The 25,043-nt window shown below is 49.3% G+C and overlaps 1 protein-coding gene across 1 annotated transcript; it reads left to right on the top strand.

Annotated features, from left to right (window-relative positions):
* The first annotated feature begins 7,806 nt into the window (after positions 1-7,806).
* Positions 7,807-14,126, top strand: MCL1 (MCL1 apoptosis regulator, BCL2 family member). Its single transcript, XM_074939010.1, has 3 exons — positions 7,807-8,443; positions 10,548-10,795; positions 11,399-14,126. The coding sequence occupies exons 1-3, from the start codon at positions 7,807-7,809 to the stop codon at positions 11,513-11,515; spliced, it is 1,002 nt and encodes a 333-aa protein (XP_074795111.1). The 3' UTR covers positions 11,516-14,126.
* Positions 14,127-25,043: the final 10,917 nt, after the last annotated feature.

Here is a 25,043-nt window from a genome sequence, read left to right as displayed (position 1 = left end):
CGAGTTAGCCAGGGTAGCTCCACCCTAGAGCTCAGGCAGCTTCTGCGGCTTGTTTGAGGAATATTGCTGCATCTGAAATGTACAGGGTGGCTACAGGCGCTTGAGTCACACCTTTACAAGGCCCTGTTCCTTACTAGACCCTTCCAGGTTGGATTCCAGTTTAGGTAGGTGATCTTGCAGGCATTTTTTAAGTAGGACACCGAATACGCACCAACAAGCAATTAGCAGCTTGATGGTCACCAAAAGTGGAATCCATTTGGACCACCACTCAAAGAAAACAGTTACTTACTCTACAGCAGTGGTTTTCAACCTTTTCTCATTTGCAGACTGACCCCTAAAAATTTCAAATGGAGGTGCAGACCCCTTTGGAAATCTTAAATGTAGTCTGTGAACCCCAGTGATCCGTGGGCCGCAAGTTGAAAACCACTGCCCTACCGTAAATATAATTCTTCAAGATGGATTCTATGGCCTGCCTCCATCCCCCCTACTATGACATCCTGCTCCTATCAGATTCTGTACTGGAGAAGGAACTGAGGGACAGTTGGGTTCTTTATGCCCTCAGGTGGGGGCGCAAGGGGACACAAGGGACAGGTGCGGCCCCCACGGACACTGGGTTCCTTTGGCCAGCAATCTGGAACATCTGGGGGGATGTGCACATCAAGAATAGGATCTGTGTGGAGAGCACACGTCAAAGAACCCTCATTACTGTAGGGTCAGTAACTGTTCTTTTTTCCTATGATCTGGTAGCAATGGTATACAGGGTTCAGGAGCCACCCACTAGCCCTGTGTTCTCTACCCCTGCTCAGGAAAGTGCTATCGTAGACACAGCCTGTGTGGACGTGGCTCACTTGTATTGGGTAATTCTAAAGCAAAGGCTTTTGACCAGGCAGTGGCTTCGAAGTCAAAAGTGGGGATTTGCCCCAATTACAGCCAGTGGAATAGCTGCAGCAGTGCAAACTCCTAATGTAGGCTGGCTGAGCCATGATTTGCTTCGATATTTATGTATATTACAGCACTGTCTGAAGGCCCCAACCGAGATCAGGGCCCCACCTAGGGACGGTCTCTCACTGCTCTGAAGAATCTAAAAGAGACAGAAAATAGAAGGACAGAGGGGAAATGACTTGCCCAAGCCCAAGCAGGCCTGTGGTACAGTCAGAAATAGAACCCAGCTCTCTGGAGTCCTGAGCCACTTTACTAGCCCCAAGATGACAAACTGCCTCTGGTATCAAGCAGGAATGAGTTGTATCACTACGACTTGTGGCTGAAAACAGTTTTGCATGTCTATATCAGAGGTTTGCACGGCTGCAGTTACTCCAGTGGTTGGTCATTGATGGCTAAAATTCCCAGGTATCAAGGCTTAGCTTCCATTATCCGGCCTCTTCTGCTATCTATCAAATAATATCTGGCATTGATAGAGCACCTTTCATTCATCCTGCTCCTACAGCATTGGACAAGAATCATCACGGACCCCTAAAATACGCCAGCTGTTTAAGAGCATGCCTCAGCACCATCCGAGAGCTTAAGACAGGAAGTGAAAAATACTGCATTCAACTGAAACAGCAGGGCACAGCTGTGCCACACAGCTGCCTCCAAGAAGCAAATCCTTACTGCCAATAATAAATACAGACCAGAAGTGAGCAGAGACAGGGACAAACTAAACAAGATGATCTTTCAATCCACGGGATGCTGATTTGACGCTCTGCACCCCGTACTGGTTCTAGTCAGGGCTTGAAGGGCTCTCCCTCCAAACTGGGGGAGACGGAGGGGTGAAGGGAAGTTGGTAGCTTCCTAATGATTTTGCTCATTCACAGAAGTGCTTGTCTTGAACCCTACCGTGCTCCCTCATTAGACCATTGTTGCAAAGGAAGTGATTTGCACCAAACAAAGAGGGCCTGTGATTGCTAAATCTACTTTGTTTTATTTCACCAGTGATTAACTACGCCTTCGGTGAGTGAGAGATTGCCCCCTCCATTTGCAGAGGAATGTGAGCTATGTTAGATACAGATCTGAGTCATGCTGTTTTCTTCAGAACTCAGGCATCCTCTCATCTCCTCCAGGCTCAAAGCTTGAGCACAAAGCCAATCCATGTTTATTGCATAGCAGCATTTTCCTAGATTAAGTATTTTCCTAGCTTAATCTTAACATCTGCTTAAGGGGGAAGAACAAAGCGATTATTTCACTCATGTCAAATTGCATGTGGCTGTCTAGTTGGAGGCAGTGTGGTCTAGCGGTCAGAGAAAGCAAGGGCCTGAGCATCAGGACTCCTGGGTTCTACTCCTGCCTCTGCTGCTGATCTTTGGCAAGTCCCTTCCCGTCTCTGGGCTTGTTTTCCCATCCATAAAATGGAGACAATAATACTTATTTACCCTTGTAGAGTGTGCTCGGACTATCAAATGAAAAGCAAATGAATGTATTATTAGTGGCATGGTTCACAGCCCCTTCCCTGACCCCATGGCAAGCTTCTTCCAGCTGCAGGGTTCCCCTTTTCTCACCTCCCTGACGGCCCACAAATCCTCTTCACTTCAGACATCTCCTTCAACCAGTTCCATTCCGGTGTTTAGTCTTCTCTTCCCTCTGGATTGTGCACACCTCCCAGAACCTGTGTTCTGAACCTCAGGACTCTCTTCGCTTGGGATTTACCACAATGACAGACACTGGTGAATAGCCATCAGGGCAAATCTCCTTGTCTAGATGCACTGGGGCATAAGATAAGCTGTGATTTGTAGCAGTGCAGCTTACTGTGGGGTTTCAAGATGGGATGAACTACATCAGTGTCACTCCCACCTTCCTTAGTCTACAGCTGGGGTTCGCTCCAGTCCAGCTACACTGAATTTAGCTTCACTTTCTGTTCCCATGTAGATATGTCCTAAGTGATTTGCCCAAGGTCAGAGCTCGAGCTTGCGCCCTGAACACTGCACTAGTTTACACACATGGACCTCTCTCCTGCTTACTTGCGTGTTTTTATAATGCCCCAGTGGGAATGGCAGCTTTGGGGATGTGTAAGGCCTTTTAGGAACTTCTCCCATGGCCATAGCTACCACTGCTTGTTGGAGGTGGTTTAATTCTGTTGATGGGAAAACTCTCTCCCATCAACATAGAGTGGCTACACAAGAGATCTTACAGTGGTGAAGCTGCATAGGTACAGATGTGCCACAGCAAGGTCTCTAGTGTAGATGTAACCAAAGTAACAACTGCAACTGCGGAGGTGTGAATGGCAACCCTCCCCACCCCTCTCATCAGCCAAGTGTTAAATGCAAAACCTACTTCAAAGCCTTTCTGAATGCTCACAACCATGCAAAGGGAGCGGAGAAACAGTCATCTGGAGTAAATCCCCTCTCCACAGCTTGCTCTCATTTCACCTCCTCATTCCCCACCCCAGACCAGAAAGGCAATGTGCACCTGAGGAGTTTGATTTCTCACCATTGCTGTGGTGGGGTGCTAGTATAGACAGGACTGCATATTATCTGTGTAACTCAAGGACAAGTAGGTCTCCATGATGTGGTGTTCATATCTGTGGGCTTCATTATGTGGTATACCCATGGATGGCAGGTATAAAAGGTCAGGGAAGGCTTTGCCTTCCCTGGCACAGCTGCCCCCACCCCGGGACACCTGGGCTGCGGTGACCCTGCCCCTTCCCAGAAGCCCTCCCCCCTCCTGCTGCTGCCTACCTGCACTCCACTTCCCGCCCCCCAGGTCCCCGCGGCTCCTCGAGGGCAGGGGAGTGAGGAGGGACACTGAGAGCAAGCAGCGGGTGCAGGGGGCTGGCGGGGGAGTGAGGTGGCTTGGCCAGGCACTGGGGCCACCAGCTTGGATGGGGGGTGGGGCGCCGGCTCTGCCCAGCACAAGGGCGGGGGGCGGCTCAGCCCGGCGCTCAGGCAGGAGGCAGTGGCTCGGCCTGGCGTTCTGGGGCACGACTTGACTCAACCTGGTGTTGGGGCTGGCCTGGCACTTGGTGGGGGGCGGGAGCAGCTCGGCCTGGCTCTGGGATCAAAGGACAGGTTTTGGGGCTCCGGCATGCAAGGGTCGGGGCCTTGGGTGGAAGGGGCGGGGCCAGCAGGTTAGCCTCCCCAAAATGGGGGTTCACCCGCTGCCCATGGGTATATCCCACTGCCAAGTGACTGTTACAGACCAGGGAGTAACATACGAGCATCAGAGCAGCCACACTGGGTCAGGCCAATGGTCCGTCCAGTTCAGTGTCCTGTCTTTGGACAGTGGCCAATGTCAGGGGCTTCAGAAGGAATGAACAGATGTGGCAATCACTGAGTGATCTCCCCCTCACACCTCCATTGCCATCGTCCACTCCCAGTTTCTGGCAGTCAGAGGCTAGGGACACCTAGACAATGGAGTTGCATTCCTGACCATCTTGACTAATACCCATTGATGGACCTATCCTCCAGGAACGTATCACATTCTTTTCTGAACACAGTTGTAGTTTTGACCTTCACAACATCCCCTGGTTGACTGTGTGTTGTGTGAAGAAGTACTTCCTTTTGTTAGTTTTAAACCTGCTGCCTATTAATTCTATTGGGGGATCCCTGGAAGTAAATAACACTTCCTTATTCACTTTCTCCACACCATTCATGATTTTATAGACCTCTGTCATATCCTCCCCTTAGTCATCTCTTTTCCAAACTCTTTTTAATCTCTCCTCATATGGAAGCTGTTCCATACTCTTAATCATTTAAAAAAAAAAAAAAAAAAAAGGAGGACTTGTGGCACCTTAGAGACTAACCAATTTATTTGAGCATAAGCTTTCGTGAGCTACAGCTCACTTCATCGGATGCATCATTTTTGTTGCCCTTCTCTGTACCTTTTCCGATTCTAATTTTTCGTTTTTGAGATGGGATGACCACAACTGTATACAGTATTCAAGGTGTGGGCATACCATGGATTTATAGAGTGGCATTATGATATTTTCTGTCTTATTGTCTATCCCTCTCCTAATGGTTCCTAACATTAGCTGTTTCACTGCTGCTGCACATTGACAGGTTTCAGAGTAGCAGCCGTGTTAGTCTGTATCCGCAAAAAGAAAAGGAGGACTTGTGGCACCTTAGAGACTAATAAATTTGTTAGTCTCTAAGGTGCCACAAGTCCTCCTTTTCTTTTTGCTGCACATTGAGCGGCTATTTTCAGAGAACTATCCACAGTGACTCCAAGATTTGTTTCTTGAGTGGTGAGAGCTTATTTAGATCCCATTATTTTGCATATATAGTTGGGTTATTTTCCAATGTGCATTACTTTGCATTTATCAACACTGAATTTCATCTGCCATTTTGTCACCCAGTCAAACAGATTTGCGAGATCCTTTGTAACTCTTTGCAGACTGCTTTGGACTTAACTATCTTGAGTAATTTGTATCATCTTAAATTTTGCTACCTCTGTTTACCCCTTTTTCCAGATCATTTATGAACATGTTTGAACAGCACTGGTCCCAGTACAGACCCCTGGTGGACACCACTAGTTACCTCTTTCCATTCTAAAAACTGGCCATTTATTTTTACCCTCTGATTCCTGTCTTTCAACCAGTTATTGATCCATGAGAGGACCTTCCCTCTTATCCCATGTCTGCTTACTTTGCTTAAGAATCATTCATGAGGGACCTTGTGAAAGGCTTTCTGAAAATCCAAGTACAGTCCACTGGATCACCCTTGTCCACGTTTTTTGACCCCCTCCAAGAATTCTAATAGATTGGTGAGGCATGATTTCTCTTTACAGAAGCCGTGTTGACTCTTCCCCAGCAAATCATGCTCATCTATGTGTCTGATAATTCTGTCCTTTACTATAGTTTCAACCAATTTGCCCGGTACTGAAGTTGGGCTTACCGGCCTGTAATTGCCATGATCGCCTCTGGAGCCTTTTAAAAAAAGTAGTGTCGTATTAGCTCTCCTCCAGTCATTTGGTACAGAAGTGGATTTAAGTGATAGCTTGCATATCACACTTAGTATCTGGGACAGTACAGTACACACCAGTAGCGATGCACCATTACTTAGATTGTCAGCTCTTTGGGGCAGTGATCACCTTTTTGTCCTGTGCACAGCACAGCACCTATCACAACAGGGTCCTGGTCTGTGACTGGGGCTGCTAGTTGCTACTGCAATAGAGGTAATTAATAATAATGATGGTTACAATGGTGGAAATTGTTAAGGGAAATGTTCCACTGTAGACAAGAGCGGGCAGCATTAGGTTTGCACAGTAATCCTTCCCATGAAATCACAGAAACTGGAAAAGATGTATTTGGTCTGATCTAGCCACATAAGAGTCATGTTATTCCATACACCACATTTTCTAGTGTTTTGTCCAATGTAGCTATAACTCTCAAGCAATGACATTTCCAGCACCTCGCCTGGGATGCTATTCCACCATCTGTTAAATCTAGCTCAATTTCACCACATCTCTCGTAATTATACCTCTAAACCAGTGGTTCTCAAACTTTTGTACTGGTGACTCCTTTCACATATCAAGCCTCTGAGTGCGACCCCCCCCCCTTATAAATTAAAAAAACTTGTTTTGTGTATTTAACACCATTATACATGCTGGAGGCAAAGTGGGGTTTGGGGTGGAGGCTGGCAGCTCGTGACCCCCCCCATGTAATAACCTCATGACCCCCTGAGGGGTCCCAACCCCCAGTTTGAGACCCCTACTCTAAACAATTCATTCCCTCTACTTGGTGTAGTCCACCTTGGCAATACTGCATCTTAAGCCCTTGCTTAGGGCAGTGGTTCTCAACTTTTTCGGGCTCACGACCCATTGGTAGACCTTGATGGCCTACTGTGACCTAGTAAATTGCTTTTGTGCAAAAAACATCTGGCTTACTGAATATTTCTTACCCGTGATATATAATATACAATATTAACATCATAAGTATATAGCTGTGCTGCTGTAGCGGCTCTAATGTAGACATATCCTCAGTGTTATCCCTGGTGTCTTCACCGTATTCCTAATCTGACACTTATACCCTGCACAGTTCCTTCATTTTCCATTGGCTACAATGCTTTCCTTCACTCCCTGTCCTGAAATTGGGTACGATGTTGCTGTGCGCTGTTAAGCGACTTGCAGGATTCATCCCAGAGAAGGCTGCACTTCCCTCACGATGATTTGAAGCAAGGCCTGTAAGTAAGCCATTTACGTAGCACCCTGTAAAGTGAGCTTGTTTGGGACCAACCTTGCAATGACGCTAACAAGAACGCAGGCGTCGCCTACCCGTTTGGTGCTCTTTTTTGGTTCTAAATCCTGGTGGGTTTTTTTTTCCCCTCCCACCCCCCACGAGGGGAACATTTTATGATCTGGGGTTCCCCTCACCCTTTTTTTTTTTAAGTTTAAGGATTGATAGATCTGCGGTGAGAACAATTGGAAAGTCCAGAATTGCCCTTTTCTCTCTCTCTTTTCTTTAAAAGAGAACCAAAATATGTCCCCTCTCCGGGAACAGCGTGGGGAAACCCACAGGCATTCAGAGAGTAGCTCCCCCCCGCCCGCAGGAGGCGCAAAGCCAGCGAGGCTGGATTTTTCCATCGCTGTCTGGATCCCTCCCCCCCTTCTCCCCTCCCCCTCCCCCTCCCCCTCCCCAGACCAGACTCTCCTGCCTCCTCCCCCCCTTTCCTGCCTCCGTGCTCCCCTCCACGCCCCCCCCCCCACTCATTCATCACAGCCAGCCCCCCCACCCCCCACCAACGCTTCCTCAGGCCCCGCCTTCGACGAGCCGTCCATTCATCACTCCCCTTCTGGCCGCGGGGCCCGCCCTCTCCATATATATAGGGCGCTGCCCCCGCCCGCCTTCACTGATTGTCCGACCTGGGTGCAGACGGCGCCATGTTGGCGTTAAAGCGGAACGCGGTGATCGGCCTCAACCTGTACTGCGGGGGCGGCCCGGCGCTGGCCCCCTCCCCGCCGGACTCCCCGAGCGGCGCGGGGGGCCCTCCCGCCCCAGGCGCGCGGGACCCCGGCCCTCCGGCGGAGGCCGGCCGGCCGGCGCCGCTAATTGGCGGAGCCGCTTGGGGTCCCAACGGCCGCTCTGAGGGGCCCCGCGCGCTGATTGGCGAGGGGCCCCGCGCGCGGAGCGGCTCCCCCACCACCCCCCCGCCGGCTCTGGTGGCCGTGGGGCCCCGGCCGGCCTCGCTCTGGCGGCCGGAAGAGGAACTGGACGGCTGCGACCCCGACGCCGAGAGGATGGGCCCGCCGCCGTCGCCGTCCGCCGCCGGCTCCTTGCCCGGCACCCCGCCCGCGGAGGACGACGACGACCTGGACGGGCTGTACCGGGACTCGCTGGAGCTCATCAGCCGCTACCTGCGGGAGGCCGCGGAGCTCGGCGGGCCCGGCGGCAAGAAGCTCCACAAGCGGCTGCCGAGCGGGCCGCGGGGCGCGGGCCCCGCCGCCATGGAGAAGGCGCTGGAGACGCTGCGGAGGGTCGGCGACGGCGTCATGGAGAAGCACCAGATCGCCTTCCAAGGTGAGGGGCGGGGCCGGGCCGCCCGCGAGGGAAGAGGGGCGGGGCGAGGGGGCGGCGGTGTCCAAGATGGCGGCGGGGGCGGCCCCGGGTTGCTCCTAGTTGGCCCCGGCTCTGCAGTGGCGGGGGCCGGGTTCAGGCTGGGGCCTGTCGCTTTTGGCTGGATCCCAGTTGAGGGGAGCTGCCGGGGGGGGGTTCCCGCGCTGTGGGCCCCCCTCTGCCGAGCGGAGGTGGGGACCTTGCTGGTGGCCTGTAGCAGGCAGCGGTTGTTGAGTCACGGCGGGGGCGGGGGGGTGTTTTGGGGCGATCGCGGGCGGTGGTTTTTCAGCCTGTGCTCCGTGGAGCCCTGTGGCTAAAGGGTCTGCGCCAGGCTGGCCTTGCCATAGGCCAGTGGTTTTCAACCTCTGCTGCGCAGCTGGGCGCCCTGCAAGATATCTGGGGGCGGGGGGGGGGGTCCGCAAATGGAAAAAAGTTGCCAACTACTGATCTAGGGACTGGAGACTCCGCCCCGGGAAGCAGGGCTGGGAGAGGGGTCAGCTGAATGCAGCAGGCTGGGCTGCGGGGCTCTTGGCACCAGTTACGGGGCCTTCGTTCAGAAGCCGTTGGGAAAGAATAACCTTAGTTTCTTCAAAAACGAAACTAAACCTTGTTTATCTAGAGGGTGGGGAAAACCCTTTAACTTCTGCAAAACTAGATTGTCACATATTAACCATAGTAGGGTGCAGAAAGTGGGCAAACATGCAAATATATTGTAAATCTTGTCCAAAGGTTAGCCAGTTATGGATTAGACGCCTTCGTTTTCTAGGCTGCAGTAGAACAGAAGTGCTAGCAAGTATTTATTCTGACTTCTATCTCTCGTTACACTATTCTAGCATTTTACACCAGCTTCACCCTGAGTGTGTAATGCTGCACAATAGTCTTAAAATAGCTACAGAAATTTGAACGCTAAAGTCCATGTCCATGGCTGGGTGTCCTGCATCTTCTTGATTAGTAATACTCCAGTCTGAAGTTTCTGGGAACTTCTGAAGGTCACATTTTTCTTCAGTTCTATTCTAGTGTCTGAGTAATAGCAAAACAGAATTTCAGTTTTAAGCTCTGAGTTTGTCAGGTTCTATTGAAACGCCAGACTTTGAAAACTTTTTTCATGAAATTTGTGTAAGTCACATGTTACAGTAGTTACCATAATATGAAGTCCCAAAACTCCTACTTTTGAGCAATACTGTTTTTCTTTTTTCATTTTTGAAGAGAGAGCTCAAATAACTCATTAAATTTTAGAAGAGTCTAAAGTATTTGAGATACTGTAGACTTTCCACAGGGTTATATTTTACTAAGATCAAAGAAGATAAGGACTTTAAATGGGTTTAGTTCCCTGGGAATAGAATTCATTAGCCTTTACAGTTGGCATTAAGCCACCTGAATAAATTATGGTACCTCTTTCATGAGTTTGAGTAATGCTGGGATAAACAGTATTTTTGGATAACTAATCTTTTAACTCCTGGTGCTGAATAGGGAACTAATATTGGAGGAGAATCCTGTAAATGTTAACTATAACAAGAAAGTAGCTTCAAATGTCTAATTTATGCTAATTCATCAAGGGAGCCCTGGGGTCAGAATGGTTGGACTTCCTTTTAATAAACATAATAAAGGAGTGACAGTTTCATAATTGTTCTAACTCACCTAGCCTGTTCAAGGAGAGGCCAAAAGACAGGCTGAAAAGAAACTGGTTTTGTTTGATCTGTTATTCTAAATCCAGTGAGGAGGAGGGTACTGTGATTTGGCTAATACAGAGGTTTTTCCCAAAGCTTAAGTGTGCAGTGTCACAGCACTTTCATTTTAGGTCCCTGTCTCAAAAAATTTAACAAACTAAAATAGCTCTTGCTAATATAATTGTGTACTAAAGCTTCCAGACTTAATGCCTGCATGCATGGAGATGATGGTTTCCCCATCTTCCTCTCTTCCTCTTGGGAGGAAGGATATACAGCAGTTGTCTAGCCTTTAAGGCAGATATTTTTGCTGGTGTTTATGCTACCTATTATATAGTATTTGCAGTTGCTTACACTGAGACTACAAAAGTAACTCACTATGTTCTGCTAATCTTTTACTTCAGGGATGCTTCGGAAGCTAGACATCAAGAATGAGGAGGATCTGAAGTCAGTGACTGCCGTTGCAACCCATGTTTTCAATGATGGAGTAACAAACTGGGGTAGAATTGTGACACTCATCTCTTTTGGTGCCTTTGTTGCAAAACACCTGAAGAGCATAAACCAGGAGAATTGCATCAACACACTAGCAGGGATCATCACAGATGTGCTTGTCACAGGCAAACGAGATTGGCTAGTTAACCAAAGAGGCTGGGTAAGTGAGAGATTGCAGGGACTGAATGTGGTTAATGAAGTTGTCCATAAGTCTAGTAGTAATTTCATATCTCTGGCTGACACTTGGTGACACCTATGCTTGTACATGCCTAAGGTATACAGGATGATTTACCAATCCAGTTAAAACTACTGGCTGGAGCAGTGCAAGCGGATTATGAATCACTTAATTGGTGTAATAAAGATATATGGTGCTTTATGATGTTACTCTGCACTTAGAGCACTTTCATCCGTACATCTGAAAGCCCTGTGGACATTATCCCCAAATTAAAGATAGGAATCAGAAGGTGCAAAGGTGAATTGAGTTCTGTCATGCCATGAGTATTCTGCAATTAGAGCCAAATTCCACACTCAAGCCACTAGACAGGTTCCCTTAATCAGGTAGAATGTACTGAATTGCTTCTGTATTTGGTACAAGTTTGTCATGATTAGTCCCCAGTTGGTGGTGTGCAGGGATGCTGCTGTTATGAGAACTTCATAAAGACAAATTGCATTGTGAGCGCCTCTTCCTTCCCCCCCCCGCCCCCGCCCCCGCCCCAGGTAAATGGCTAATGTTAGACATTAATAATTCACTTCTTTCTTCCAGGAGGGATTTGTTGAATTCTTCCGTGTAGAGGATCTAGAAGGTAGCATCAGGAATGTTCTGGTGGCTTTTGCAGGCTTTGCTGGACTGGGAGCAAGCTTGGCCTACATGATGCGATGAGCCATGGAATGATATAAATGACCTAAATGCGAGGTGGACTAGCTCTCCTTTGCATCTGGAGTTAGTGAACTGCACACTTCCTGCTGTGAAAGAATACCTATGACACTGTACTTCAAGGGAACATAGAGAATAACATCTGGGAATCTCATTGAGTGACTTCCCCCTCCCTCCCCTTCCCCCCTGAAAGGATAGTGTGGTGCAGTCTGACTGAGAGTACCAACAAGAGGATTTTTTTGCTAAAGAGAACAGAAAATGAAGCAAGTAATACTGCTTCCTTGAAGAGCCTTGTGAAAGGATGCTAAGAGTACTGTTTTTAAGTGCAGTCTTGTCACTAAGGGGAACAGCTCCTGTTCAAGTCAACAAAAGCACCAGCGGCTCTTACTCCGGACTGTCTAGAGGCTTTTATTAGTTTTGGTATGATGGCTGTATACGGAATGAGTTTCATTTCCTTCGCTCTGAGTTGTGATCATAGCTCACTGGAAATGTGGACTAGGGTCCTGTGGATCCATTGAGTCTCTAAGTTTGTGGCTTGTGTCTTGAGTTAGAAGTGCAAAAAGGTATATTCTGGGTATAACCAGATATACCAGCTATGAGTGGAACTTTTGCTGAAATATGCCTACATTCCGTCAGCAGTGAAAAGGGGTACAGTCATCTTGAAAGCTGAGAAGCCCTGACCTTGCTGTAGCTAGCCAACTTTAACAGGCTGCCAGTAGAGCTCCTTAGGCCATTATTTGCCACCTCTGTTATGACTCTCAAAGAACACCTGCAGTCATAAAGAGAGGGAGTGCAGTTGTAAGTATGTAAAAAAACAAACAAATAAAAAAAAAAACACAACTTCGCAGGGGGTGGGGAGGCTTGTACAGAGAACTTTGTAAATGTCTATAAAACTGTAAAATATGTACATTTTTACAGAGATGATCTCTTGAGAGAGATGGCTAGAGTGAGTCCAGATCCCTTTATTGAAATGCTGTACACAGCATTTTCTTTTTTGCTTCTCTTACCCTGACTTCCACAAAGTGTCTCTTCCTCATGTACTCTACTAAAACTGCTAGGCTTCTCTGGCGAAGTTTGGCTATGTGACTGATGCCTGTGTTCCCCATGACTTGCTGGCCACAGCATGAGTTTTTTTGGTTTTTTTATTAGATTGTTTTAATCTTTGGATTATTCCTGACTCTTTAATGGCTGGGTGAGTGTTCTGGAAGCCACTGTTGGCTATTTCCTAGTCATGTTTTATTTTGACCTATTTTTTTAGTCTTGATTCAAAACTAAGCTAATTTGAATGTAAGCATTTTCTCAAACTAAATAAAACAACTAAATTGGATTGAATCTGCAGTTAGCACCATGAATCCATTAATTTGACATACTCAATTCAATCCTTCAGTAGCTATTTCTCACATTCACTCTGGACAGGCTTGCAGGGAGTAATCTGGTATTAATTTTTTTTTGAACTGAGCCAGTTGATTCCCTCTCTGTATGCACAATAGTTTCATATTAAATTTTGGGTTTTCAGCAAAATGAGGTATGTTAGTCTTCACTGTATTTAAAATCTTGTTCAGACTGAATTAGGGTTGAAGTGGAAGCTAATGTAAAACAAAGCCTAGACTTTAAACATGGTGCTAGCGTCAGGCTTGCTTGTTTACATAATAAATGAGCGTCCTACTCTTGTCAATAAAGTGGTTTTTGTTCACTTCTGCACAATTAAATCTTGCTGCTGTTCCTCTGCCTGGAAGTTAAGGCAGTAGCGCCCCATAACAGTATTTTGTGGCCAAGTGTATGCTGTGACTGTAGTGAACTTCTCTCTCTAATGTGCATGTAATTTCCAGCCTACAGTGGTAGCAGAAGTCTTCAGTTATAGTATGAATGAATATACTGTACAGGGGCCTGGGGTAGCTCTCACAGGGCTTAGCACTACCTATTACCATAGTCCCACTTCTGCTTGCATCCAGCTGTTGTGTCGAGTTACACAGATGACAAAGCATTGTAGCTTTTCTAGTGCTCCATGTACAGCTGCTCTAGCAGTGGTGTCCAGCTGTGAATGAGGAGGTGTCAAGACAAATCCCCAACGTCCTGTCCGTAGTGCAAAAGTTGTGAGAACCCGTACTCCGTGACTCTGTTCAGTTGACCCAAAATTGTGTGTGAGTAAGGAAACACTCACATTCATCTCTAACACTTTACATCTTAACGCGTTCAGCAGATCACAGCTCTCTTTAAAAGGAGAAGGGGGAGGGGGATCTTTCTTCACTGAGCAGCTCAATTTACCTCTTCAACAGTCGCATGCAAGAGTTCAGCTAAACATCACACAGGGCTACATAGAAAGTGCTAACAGCTGCACTCAGAGGCTCAACCACAAAGGGAGAGGCTAATTCAACAGTTGCAGTAACATTTCACAAATAGCCTTTAATCTTTAGAGGTTTTTGTTTAAGCTTGGATAGGGTTAGTCTCTTCAGCACTGCCCTGACATTCAGGCAGGGTCCAGACAATGTGTACAACTGAAATACTTGTTTCTCTTCTTCCCCCTCTTCTCAGCCCCCAGAAATGCAACAGCCTTCACCAAACAGGCATAGGTTTTCATGGGTGTATTAGATTCCAACTATTCTGCAATTGTGCCTGCCTGCTTTTCTGTAGCCTGTTCCCTGCTAAAATAAACTATGCAAATATAGTAAGTATGATATCTGTATTTAAACCACACACACTTTTTATAACCTGGCAAGGATTTACTATTAATTACAGCCACTGTATAAGCTAACAGCGTAGTTCTAGCTATACATTTAGCCTGCTTTCTTGTCCAGGGCAAGAAAACATCCATTGGTATTCAAGTATTATTCCTGCCTGAAGCAGATGATACCCAGGATTAACTGTCCCATACAAGCTTCTTTAGAAACAAGTACCTCACTGCTACAGCTTCTCTCCTCCATGAGGGGATTGCACTATGAGGGCAACAGGCTTGCTGCAGAAGCAATATGTTCAATCGTGCTGACATGTTATCTTACCAAAGGTTCCTCTCAACAATGAGATATGTGTTACAGCTGCCACCTTTTTGACTTACACAGATGCCCTCCCTCACTGCAAGCTGAGGGTGGTAGGTAGGACTGCTTTTAAAGGTATAGCAATTTGGGGGGGGAGTTCCTTCGGTATGAGTGCTGGCATTGAAAGAGCAACCAGCTGTATGAGATTACAGGAGAGTGGGGTGCAAGGTATGTGTAATGAGTTAAGAGTGTGCTGTGTACCCAAGAATCATGCTTGCTCACCCTCTCAAAAGCTTTAGGCTGGCTCTGTGTTTACTGGTGCTAATGACAAATTGCTTATAGGTGGGGAATGTGGGAGGCAGGGTACTTGGCACACTGGCAAACAGCTGTTTCATAGGCCTGTCTGAAAAGGCAAATGCTGTAGTTTGTGGTGTAGCGGGGGATGGTCGTGTTCCTAACTCATGGGGTCTTCTCCCTGCTGCTTCTTTGCATTCGTCTCTTGCTTGGGAGGCAAAGAGTGGCAGAATTCTTGACAGCGTTGTTAAAAATGAAACCTTGTCACGATTAAACTAGAAAATGCTCAGTGCAATTCTCCCCACCCCCACTTCGAATGAACAGTCTGTCCACTTTCATTGAACAATGAGGCAGATGGCCACCTTCAGCAGCAGCTGGTAACTCTGGCCCAATCCTCAAAGGTATTTGGGCTCCTAACTTCCATTGGAATCAATGGAAGTTAAGGGCCCCAACACCTTTGAGAATCTGTGCCTCTGCCACTGGAAGAAAGTTGGCAGTTTTTGTATATGGTGATGAGGCGTCTGGCTGTGTCTTCCTTTTAAGCTACTTTTAGGAATGCTCTCTATGCAAGCCCTTCCCGTAGTCCAGTGGCTTCATGCAAAGATGGGGATTTGCTATGGAAACATGCAAATATGGAATTTGTAGACTGGTTTCCCCTTCACCACTTGGCTGCTCTGTTTCTAGGTAGTGGGTGTAAAGTGCGTCAAAGCTGCCTTGCTTCCTGGTAACCATGTATATACTGTGAAGGCTATCTCGGCTTTGGTAAAAGGGTGGAAACTTCCTTTCCCTTTCAAATAAGGGCTTTCAGAGAGCAGAAAATGTGCCAGTAATCACAATCCATTTTTCCTTCTCTGAAGCAGTTGTTTAGAACATGAACCTTTATTAACTAAGAGTTTCCTCCAATTTTTGAACAAGGTCACTGCATTCATTTATCCTTTCTGAGAGTGATCCAGCAGTGCCTGGAAGTAGGAACATGTTATCAATGCCTGCTCTATCATCTTGAACATATCTATCATCCCCCATCCCCAGCCCTTTTTCTCTTTTTAATAAAGATTCCCTGGACTATTTGAATTCCTTACTCCCCTACCACTGATAGTGTTTGTGGCCTATGAGCCAATCTCCGCTCACTTTCTTTTATTAGAAACTGGGGCTGAGATTTTCAATGCTGGCTCTGGGATTTGGACCTCAGAGTGGGGTGTCCAACCCCTCCCCCACTTCAGGAAGCTTTGCAACTCAGTCAAAAACTGGACTATGGAATATATTCCCAGGATGCTAATAACGGAATTAAAAGTGACAGCAGTGTCCTCAAACTGCTGAAATGGCAGCCTGCCACTTTGGGATAGTTCAAAACTCACCTTTTCTTCAAAACTTCACCACTCTTCTTCTCCCCCCCTCCCCCCAATTCCTATGGGGCAACCATTATTTTTATTCTGTACCCCATTGACATGTCTCTGCATTTAACACCAGTGGCAGAGGGACTTACTGTGCACCATGAAGCGTTGGTATGTGGCTGGAATACCGAAAAGGTCTGCCCGCAATGTGTCTTTGGACCTTTTTAAAATCAGTTCATTCTGTTTACTATCTTGCATCCACCACATGCAGCCTGACGGCAGTTGTTGCTCAAGCATAAATGCTTCATACCCTTTGAAGGGCGAGGAGGGAGGGGATCGCTTGGTAACTTTACAAAGAATTCGTTTCTGTCAAAAGTGGTTGTTAGGCCAGTGGGCCCAGCCCTCAAAGGTATTAAGGCTTGGAAGTTAGGAGTCTGAATACCTTTTGAGGAACTGGGCCTTGACTACAACTTTCAGGTCAGGATTGAAGTGGGGAAAGGAGCAAAATGGTAATCAGAAGTGATGTTTAAAGGTCCAGCTCTTGCCACCTGCTATGGCTAGAAACTTACTTTATGGTGCTGCAAACGTAGCAACCTCAGCACTAACAAAAGGTTAATTTGGTGTTCTCATTGGGCCCTTGTCTAGCAGTGCTTTTGTGCGACTGGTTTGGGGTGAAACATTGCAAGTTCTCAAGCTAACAAATGTACTGTTCGATCTCCCAATTATAATGCTCAGGGCATGATGTAATAGTTTCTATAGTGACAGACAGACGCCATAAACAGAGGACAGCAGTGGTCAACAGTCTTTGCCAGCTATTCACTGCTGCTCCCAACTAAAATCCCATAGCTTGGCTCCATATACCAAAGTTACGCTGTTCCAAAGTATAACACACTAAACACTCAGCAATGTGTTTTTTTGCATTCTTGCTAAAGCGCTTACTTCATCCTGTGGCATGAGGCTAGGCCCGTTTCCTTTAATGGATGCAAGCTGAAGATGTTTTTCTGAAATACCATGCAAACAGCAGTGTGCAAATCATGCCTGAAATTTTTTGGTGTTGCAGTGCAACCGTTGTGCAAATCTCTTGGCATGCTTCCGCAGGTAGCGGGACAGTACTGTGACAAAAAGACAGCCTAAGGCGTTCACAGAAATTGGAGATGGAAGCAACCTGTTATGTGATCTAATCCAGCAATTTCCAAAACCCCAACAGCACCATTTTCCTGGATTCTTTCCTAGAGTCTATTCAGTTTTAAATGCCCCAAACAGCGAGCCTGCCATTATTTCTCTTGGGAGGCTACTCCAAGGCTTTGTAGATGGTTATATTCACCTTTCCGTTAGACTCCATTAAATAGCTCCCATCCATCACCATAATATCTGAACGTCTCCTAACTCCCGATCAGGTATCGAAGTACTATTATCCCCATTTTCAAGACTGGAGAGCAAGGCGCATAGATGAAGTGACGTGATTGAGATCCCAAACTATGGGTTTGTCTACACAGCCAACGCTAAAGTGCTGCCGATTGTGGCTGCTCCAGTGCTGGGAGAGCAGCGCTGTAATAAAACCATCTCTGCGTGGGGAATAGCTCCCAGCACTGGGACTAGCACTGTCTACACGGCCACTTTACAGCACTGAAACTTGCATCGTTTTTTCACACCCCGAGCGAAGAAAGTTTCAGCGCTGCAAGTGGCAGTGTAGACAAAGCCGGAGTCTGTAGCAGAACCAGATCTCCTGAATCTCCACGCATGCCTCAACTTCCTTCTCTAAAGTGCTCCACTTTGAGTCTTTCCTTAGACAAACTCACATCAGTTTTCTTCTCAGAAGTAGTCATCAAAGGAAAGGTACTTTATCGAAGTGCAACCCTAACCTTGCTGTCCATCCTTCTACTCTGGATATTTTAGGTACTTATCACATTACTGTAGTATCTGAACAATTTAAAATGTTCCAAGTATTTATTCTCACCCCTGTGAGGCAGGCCTGTGATCCCCATTTACAGATCTTTAGCACTAGCTGAGCGGATAAAGTCATGAGCCAACCCACCCCAACAGCTGGTTGTGCGCAGTGTTCTCACTTCACATCTTGGTCCCGACTGTTGGATTGGCACCTGTTTTTCAGGTCCCTTTGCCTTTCCCTTTTGCCAGCCCGCTGGCTCCAGGCGGGACATTCTGTTCGCCTTTCAAAGCTGCCATTTGTGAAGCGCGTTCTTAGAAAGTCCCTTTGCTCTGTTCTCTTGCCAGTGAGCAGATGCCAGTGTCCCAGAAATCCCCGGCATGTTGGCCAGCAGACTCCCTTTCTTGGAAGTCTCAGTAGAAAGAGGAAGGATTGAGAAAGCCATGAAAGCTGCCCCAAGACTAATGGGGTTCATGCAAAGCTGCTGCGATGGATGCTCTTCAGCACCCCCAAAGTGCTTTGTACCTAAGCACAGTCCAGTGGACAAAGCTGACTTATATGGGATCTTGTCTTTGCAAGGGAGCCTCTCTAAGTTACACCGCCTCTTTTAACTTTCCATCCTGGGAACAAACACTTGAATGCTGCCCATCTGTTAACACCATTGCTTTCCAATGAGATCATTGCCTTGGCTCATACTGTAATAAGAGACCCCAGGGCCTTGCAACAACAACAAAGGGAATCCTTCCAAAAAGAAGGAGAAATAATCGCTTGAGATGAGGGGAAGATATTCTGTCCCCCCAACAAGTTTGCACTGGTTCAAGTTTGCATGACCGTACGAGTGCTGGTACAAGTATGCATGAGCCTGGTTCTTCGGTCTCACTGGAGTTACATTGATGTAAAACTGGCATGAGTTGCCCTGAGGGTGTTTCATGCCACCTTGGCTGCATAAAGCTGCCTTGAAATGGGTGTAAATAGCCCCCTAGAGTCCACTCAGGGCAGGGGGCCCCCCTAGCTGGTCTATCGCTGCACCAGCCCTGCTCCCAGTCCCTTAGCATAGGGTGCCGGGCCAGAGCACGCTGCACTGTGGCTACTCTGTGCTTCTCGGGGGCCAATAGAACAGAATAGAGTAGAATGTATAGATACTTCCACACAGCTGCTGGGAGGTGTCATTCCTAGCTCAGGTAGATATGCACGTGCTAGCTTGAGCTAGTGCCTAAAAACAGCAGCGTGGCATGGGATAGCCACCTGAATATTACCCTGCCTGACCCCCGAAGCGTGTCCTTGGGTGGTTCGCCTCCTGCCACAGCTACACCGCTCTTTTTTTTTCGGCGCTAGCTTGAGCCCAGCTAGTGCATGATCATCTACCCGAGCTGGGCGTCGCTCGTCCCAGCGGCTGTGTGGATGTACCCGATGTGAGCGCCGCCCTGCATGGCGCCCGATGCAGGAAGTGCTACCTGCTCTCTCCACCCCTGTCCCTGCCCCAAGTGCAGAGTCTAGGGCCAAAGAGTCCGGCCCAGAGTGTTCAAGGACGGACATAGAAGTGAGCGTGGGAGGCATTCCATCAGGATGAATTCATGCCTGGGTCCCAGCCAGGGCTGCAATGTGTGATGGCTCCCATTTTAATTCCTTTCTCGAGTGTAAATAGTGCATTGAACAGCCTGGGTTGCTTTTAAACCAGGTTCATTTCAGTTGCCCTTCAAGGTGCTGGTCACCCCCACTTACTTTCATAGACTCAAAGGCCAGTAGGAACCATTCGAGTCATTTCAGGCATGGGTTCCACACGGTCAGTCGTTACCAGCTGCTGGCTGTTTGACAACATCTGTGCAATGTGCCAAAGGCTCTCGGCCTGGTCACAAAATCTAGGCAACGACCATAACAACAGGGTCCCTGGCTGGTGATCTTAGAGGAGAGGCTCCAGGTTGAACGGGCCACAGAGCCGGAGCCCCCTGCTCTAGTTCACCCCCTCCAGGGCAGGACTAAGGTACGTTGGCAGGGCCGCAGGTAGGACGGTTGAACGGCTACAGCCTTTGCTCTGCCTGTTGTGCTACAGACTGGGATACAAGACACCGGGGTTCTAGTTCGAGCTCGGACAAGGCCTTCCTCCAGCGCTGCCCATTCATTCCCGAGAACCTCCTCTCCCTCCTGCAGGGGCACTGAGTTCCCAGGAGGTCCCTGAAACTAGAAACACCGCAGCTGCGCTGCAGTAATGCAGTAGTGTAGAGAGTCACTGCAGCGCCGGGGGGGGGTTCTTCCCTCGCTGTAGTTAACCCACCGCCCTGGAAATCTGCCATGGACCTGGCAGCATCTACCCCAGAGCTTAAGTGCATCACACAGGACGTGAATTTTTTCACAGCCGATGTAGTTAGATTGATCTCACTTCATGGTGTAGACCAAGCCTGAGTCAACAAACAAAAGCAAGCCCAGGAGCTTGGAGAAATCGGAGGTCAGAAAACACATTTGGGGCCCTGAGTCCACTCCATGGACCATCCAGGGGATGTTCCACTGCTTTGTCCTTGGCCTGATGGTGCAGATATGTCTACTGCAGCAAGATCCCAGGCTTTAGCGCTGGATGGTCATTTCTCCTGCTCCAAATGCAGACCCTGTTTCTCGCCACGTAGCTGGGAACTGGGCAGCTTTGGGTACTCTAGGTCAGTGGTAGGGGAGCTTCACCGAGGGAACTGGGTTAGCTGCCGAGGAAGGACGAATGAGTTGGAATAGTTAATGCTAAAGTATGTTTTGGTAGAGATATTAAACCTCATGCTTCAGGGTCTAAACCAATTGAACTAAAGTGACCAGGAGGAAACCTAATGTGGGAGGCAGATTATTCCTCATCTGCCTGACGAAAAGTTTCTTGCACCTTCTTCTGACGCATCTGGTGCTAGGCAGGGTCAGAGACAGGATACTGAACTCAATGGATGACAGGGCTTGTGGGTAAGGCACTGGGCTGGAACTCAGGAGATTTGTGTGCTAGTCCTGGCTCTGCCACTGTGGGTAAATCAGCTAATTTCTCTGGGCCTCAGTTCCCAGGTGCAAAATGGGGCAATGAGATTGTAAGCTCTTTGGGGCAGGGACTGCCCCTCACTGGGTGCACACAGCACCTAGTACAATGTGGCCACCTCTAGGGGAAGGTGCAGAGGTAGTTTATCATCCGCCTTGTGTCTACAGCTGAGTCAGTTTCACTTTAAGCATGCTCGGGCCCGCCCAGCTGAACCTGCTTTCTCAGAATTCAGAAGGCTCTTGCTAAGAATAAAGTGAGACATTTCGGTTTTACTGAGAAATCTGAAGGAAAGAGGGCATGGACCTAACTGGGGCCCCAGGCAGAAGGCGAGCTTGCTCAAGAGATCAGGGCCCACTTCCTGGAACAGCAAAGGACCAGGAGAGATAAAACGCCAGCTGCAGCTTATCGCTTCTCCGTGAGCAGAGCGGGCCTGCTGAGCAGAGAGGGGGTGGGCTTGAGACAGGACTGGGCATCAGATGCAAGTGGCAGCGAGTAGCTCACATTCAGAGAGGCTTGGCTCCCTGTGGGATATAACAAAGCCCCAGAGCTGGAGCAGGGCTCCATTCTACATACAGGCTAAAGCCCCCAGTGATTTCCAATTGGATGTTTGTCCCACCCAAGGGCTGGCAGAACCTAGCTCTTTTCATCCATTGGTCTGAAAGTATTTCACGACACAGGGGAAGTAGCACCACGCCCTGTTTTACAGATGGGGAAACTGAGGCACGGAGCACGAGAAATGACATGCCCTAGATCAGAGCCAGAACCCAGGGATCTGGAGCCCAAAGCCCACATGGGGTAAGGTGGCCGTGGAAGCACATCCAGGAACCCAGCTGAGCTGTTATCTCACTGGGCTTCCTTCCTGCTGTCTTGGGCTGGAATTCCCCTTCCTGATGCTATTTCTGGTTCCAACCCCTTTCTCCCCAGCCCCATCACCTTTGAGAAGGTTCATCAGATCCCGGCAAAGGGAAAAGAGGGGGACTGGCAAATAAACAGCCTGGGGGAGGAGATCAAAGGGGACAAGAAAGCAACTCGGGCCTGGGCTGGCAGGTAAACGTCAAACAGAACCGAGAACAATGCAGCGCTTGAGAGCCAGCTGGGGCCGGATGGCAGCTGGTGCTGCAGGCCTGGCCTGCCATCTGTTCCCAAACAGTGGCAACCTGTCCCGGGAGGCGACAGCTGCCCCTTTTGTTTGCCCCTTTTCGAGGGGCAGCCTGGATCCCACTTCCCCGGCCAATCGACAGCCAGTTAATTAGCCCATCCTGCCTTGTTCCTTCCAAGCGTCGGCACCCAGGGGCTCAAGGGAAATCTGCTTCGGCCTGGAAATCCTGAGCTGTCCAGCTGGCAAGTGGAGAGATCCCCTCCCCCTCCCCACTTGTGCAGAGTGAAGCTCGACCTGGGAGGGAGCTAATCCACCCCCCCACCCCGTGGGTGTTGCATGCTCCCTCTGCATGTGAGCTCAGCATCATGGGATCTCCTGCTTTCCCCATCCCTGCACCTCCTGCTCCTCCACTCAGCACTTTGCAGAGACAGGAGAGAGTCACACGTTCTCCTGCCCCGAACTGGACGTGGGCAAAGGGACCAGAGCCCAGCTGGCTGGAGGCCACCTGCAGCCTTGGGGGGCGGTCAGCCCGCCCCTGAGTCCATCTCTGGGGGATCCAGCCTGCAGTATCTCAGCTGCATGTGGACACACAAGTCTGGCTCTCCCAGCTGGATATAGATTACACACACCAGGAGCAGGGCCCTGATGTGCTAGGCACTGCAAACACACACACAAAACACCCCCCTCCCTGAAAACAATCGCACACACACAATCCCCCACCTTAACACTACTCTTTCCCCCCTCCACACAGCCCCAACCTCTGCTATACACCACACAACCTGCTACACACACTGCATACAAAATCTATGCAACCCGTTCTGTATACCACACAGCCCACCCCCATACAACTTATCATAGAATATCAGGGTTGGAAGGGACCCCAGGAGGTCATCTAGTCCAACCCCCTTTTTTGCCAATCCCCAATTTTTGCCTCAGATCCCTAAATGGCCCCCTCAAGGATTGAACTCACAACCCTGGGTTTAACAGGGCAAGGCTCAAACTACTGAGCTATCCCTTCCCCCCTATACAACCCTCTGCATACACAACCCCCTCTGTATACCACCCAAAAAACCCCTATACACAGCCCACACAACCCCTCTGTACACACACACACACACACACAACCCCCACTCCCACAGCTTCCTGCTACACACAGCACCTCCCCCCAAGCCTAGCACACACCCTTCACGCACAACACAACCTCCTTCCAGCACAAACACACACTCCCCCTGACGGGCACAGACCGGAACACACCACACCCATTTATAGCAACACACCCTTGTCCCAGGTCCATGGCTGAGCGATCCCTCTGGGAAGCCCCTGCTGCCAGTTATCGCAGGGGCAGTCCTAGCTCAAGGGCCCCAGGGGCTCTCCTGTCTTCTGACCCAGTTAAACGCACCCTGCGCCCTGCTATCAAAGCCGCATGGAGTACGGGGGGACCTTGGGTTGCTTAGACACAGAGATCCAAGATGCACCGCCCCCTGTTCTGAGCTGCCTTTCAGAGCCCCTGTTGCAGCTGATCTTGCATCGAGGAGCAGTTTCCATTAGGCACCCTGGAGCTGCTAGGGTGGCACTGGGGGAGCGGGGCAGGCTGGCAGCTGCAGAACCCCATGCTAGGCCTGGGCACCACCCAGAAACCCGGGGGTGCTTAACAGCCTCAAGCTGGGCTTCTGCCCAGGGCTGGGCCCTCCCACGCCTTCTGCAAACTGGCTGAGTCCCTGCGGAGGGCAAAGGGCGTTATTCCTGCACAGGGAGGGGAAGTGTGTGACAGCTGCTGGGTTAGGGAGGGGAAGGAAATGGAAGCAGCCCTCTCAAGTATAGACCCCGGAGCGTGCTGGAAGGGGATGGGTTAGTCACTTAGGCCTCACAAGAGGTGCTGTCACAGCTCATGTAGACAGACCCGAGCTAGCTGGAATCTAGCTAGCTCGGGTGCCAGACAGCGCGGGCGAGGCCCCCTGAATAATTACCCAGGGCTCTGCGCAAACTTGTCCAGCCCCTGGTGAGGTCTGAGCTACTGCAAGTGGGACCCGACCTAGCTTGGCTGTGTGTACACAAGCTGCACTCACGCCCCGTGACTGCAGAGCAGACATACCCTAGGACAGGAGACAGACAGGTGGGGAAGCCCAAGGAAGCAACGAGACGCTACTGGTCAGCAGGATGGACTGTGGTCTCTTTAGTTATGGGCTTGACTGCCAGCCCTCCATGCCTCTGCGGCAGACACAGTGATATTTCCCATGTGGTTTGCTCCCTTGAGGGGCGGGGGTCATGCAGTTTGAAGCATCGAGGTCTGGGCTCCACACATCCCAGGGCACTATCTATGCGAGCTGGGAGGATGCCCTCAGCCTGGGGTAGGTGTTTGGGGAAAAGGAAATCTGCTAGATCATCCCTTAAGTGGCTTGTTTCAATAGGAGCCAAAAATTCCCCCGTCCCCACCAGTCTCTCTGCTAGCCACTCTCTCCTGCAGCATGGGGGTGCCTGGACGTTACTGGTCCCCCATCCCAGTTTAATCTGGCCGGGGGGGGAAGGTGGTCTTGTGGATAAGGCTCACGCCAAGAGGCCTGGATTCCCTGCACCATGTGAGCTCAGGCACGTCAGCGCCCCTCTCTGTGCCTCATTTTCGCCCTCTGTAAAATGGGGGTTGTGATACCGACCTGGCTTTGGTCAAAGCGCTTTGGGATCCTTAGATGGAAGCTGCCCGGTGCTGAATATAAAGGGCTAGTGAGGGTGGTAGTCTCAGGCCCAGCAAGGCCTCAGCAGGATCCATCTCACCATGGTTCAAGGAGAAACTGGTCAGTCTCCTGAACATTAACACAAGGTTGAGGGTTAACGCTGGGCTCAGAGAGGGACTGGTGAGACTGGATGGGCATCTGGGGGTTATTGCTGGGGTCAGATGGGGGTCAGAGGCACATCTTGGGAGCATCAGTGGAGTCAGATAAGCCTCATGGGGGCAGTAGT

The sequence above is a fragment of the Natator depressus genome, chromosome 24 (assembly GCF_965152275.1).
Source record: "Natator depressus isolate rNatDep1 chromosome 24, rNatDep2.hap1, whole genome shotgun sequence".
In the NCBI taxonomy this organism is placed as follows: domain Eukaryota; kingdom Metazoa; phylum Chordata; order Testudines; family Cheloniidae; genus Natator; species Natator depressus.
The sequence above is the reverse complement of the archived record's forward strand: the minus strand, read 5'-3'. Positions and strand labels throughout refer to the sequence as shown.

Excerpts from the sequence above, each read along its gene's own strand:
- MCL1 (XM_074939010.1), top strand. The coding sequence starts at position 7,807 with ATGTTGGCGTTAAAGCGGAACGCGGTGATCGGCCTCAACCTGTACTGC. Across the intron at positions 8,444-10,547 it reads GCACCAGATCGCCTTCCAAG|GGATGCTTCGGAAGCTAGAC; the intron begins GTGAGGGGCGGG and ends CTTTTACTTCAG. Across the intron at positions 10,796-11,398 it reads TAGTTAACCAAAGAGGCTGG|GAGGGATTTGTTGAATTCTT; the intron begins GTAAGTGAGAGA and ends TCTTTCTTCCAG.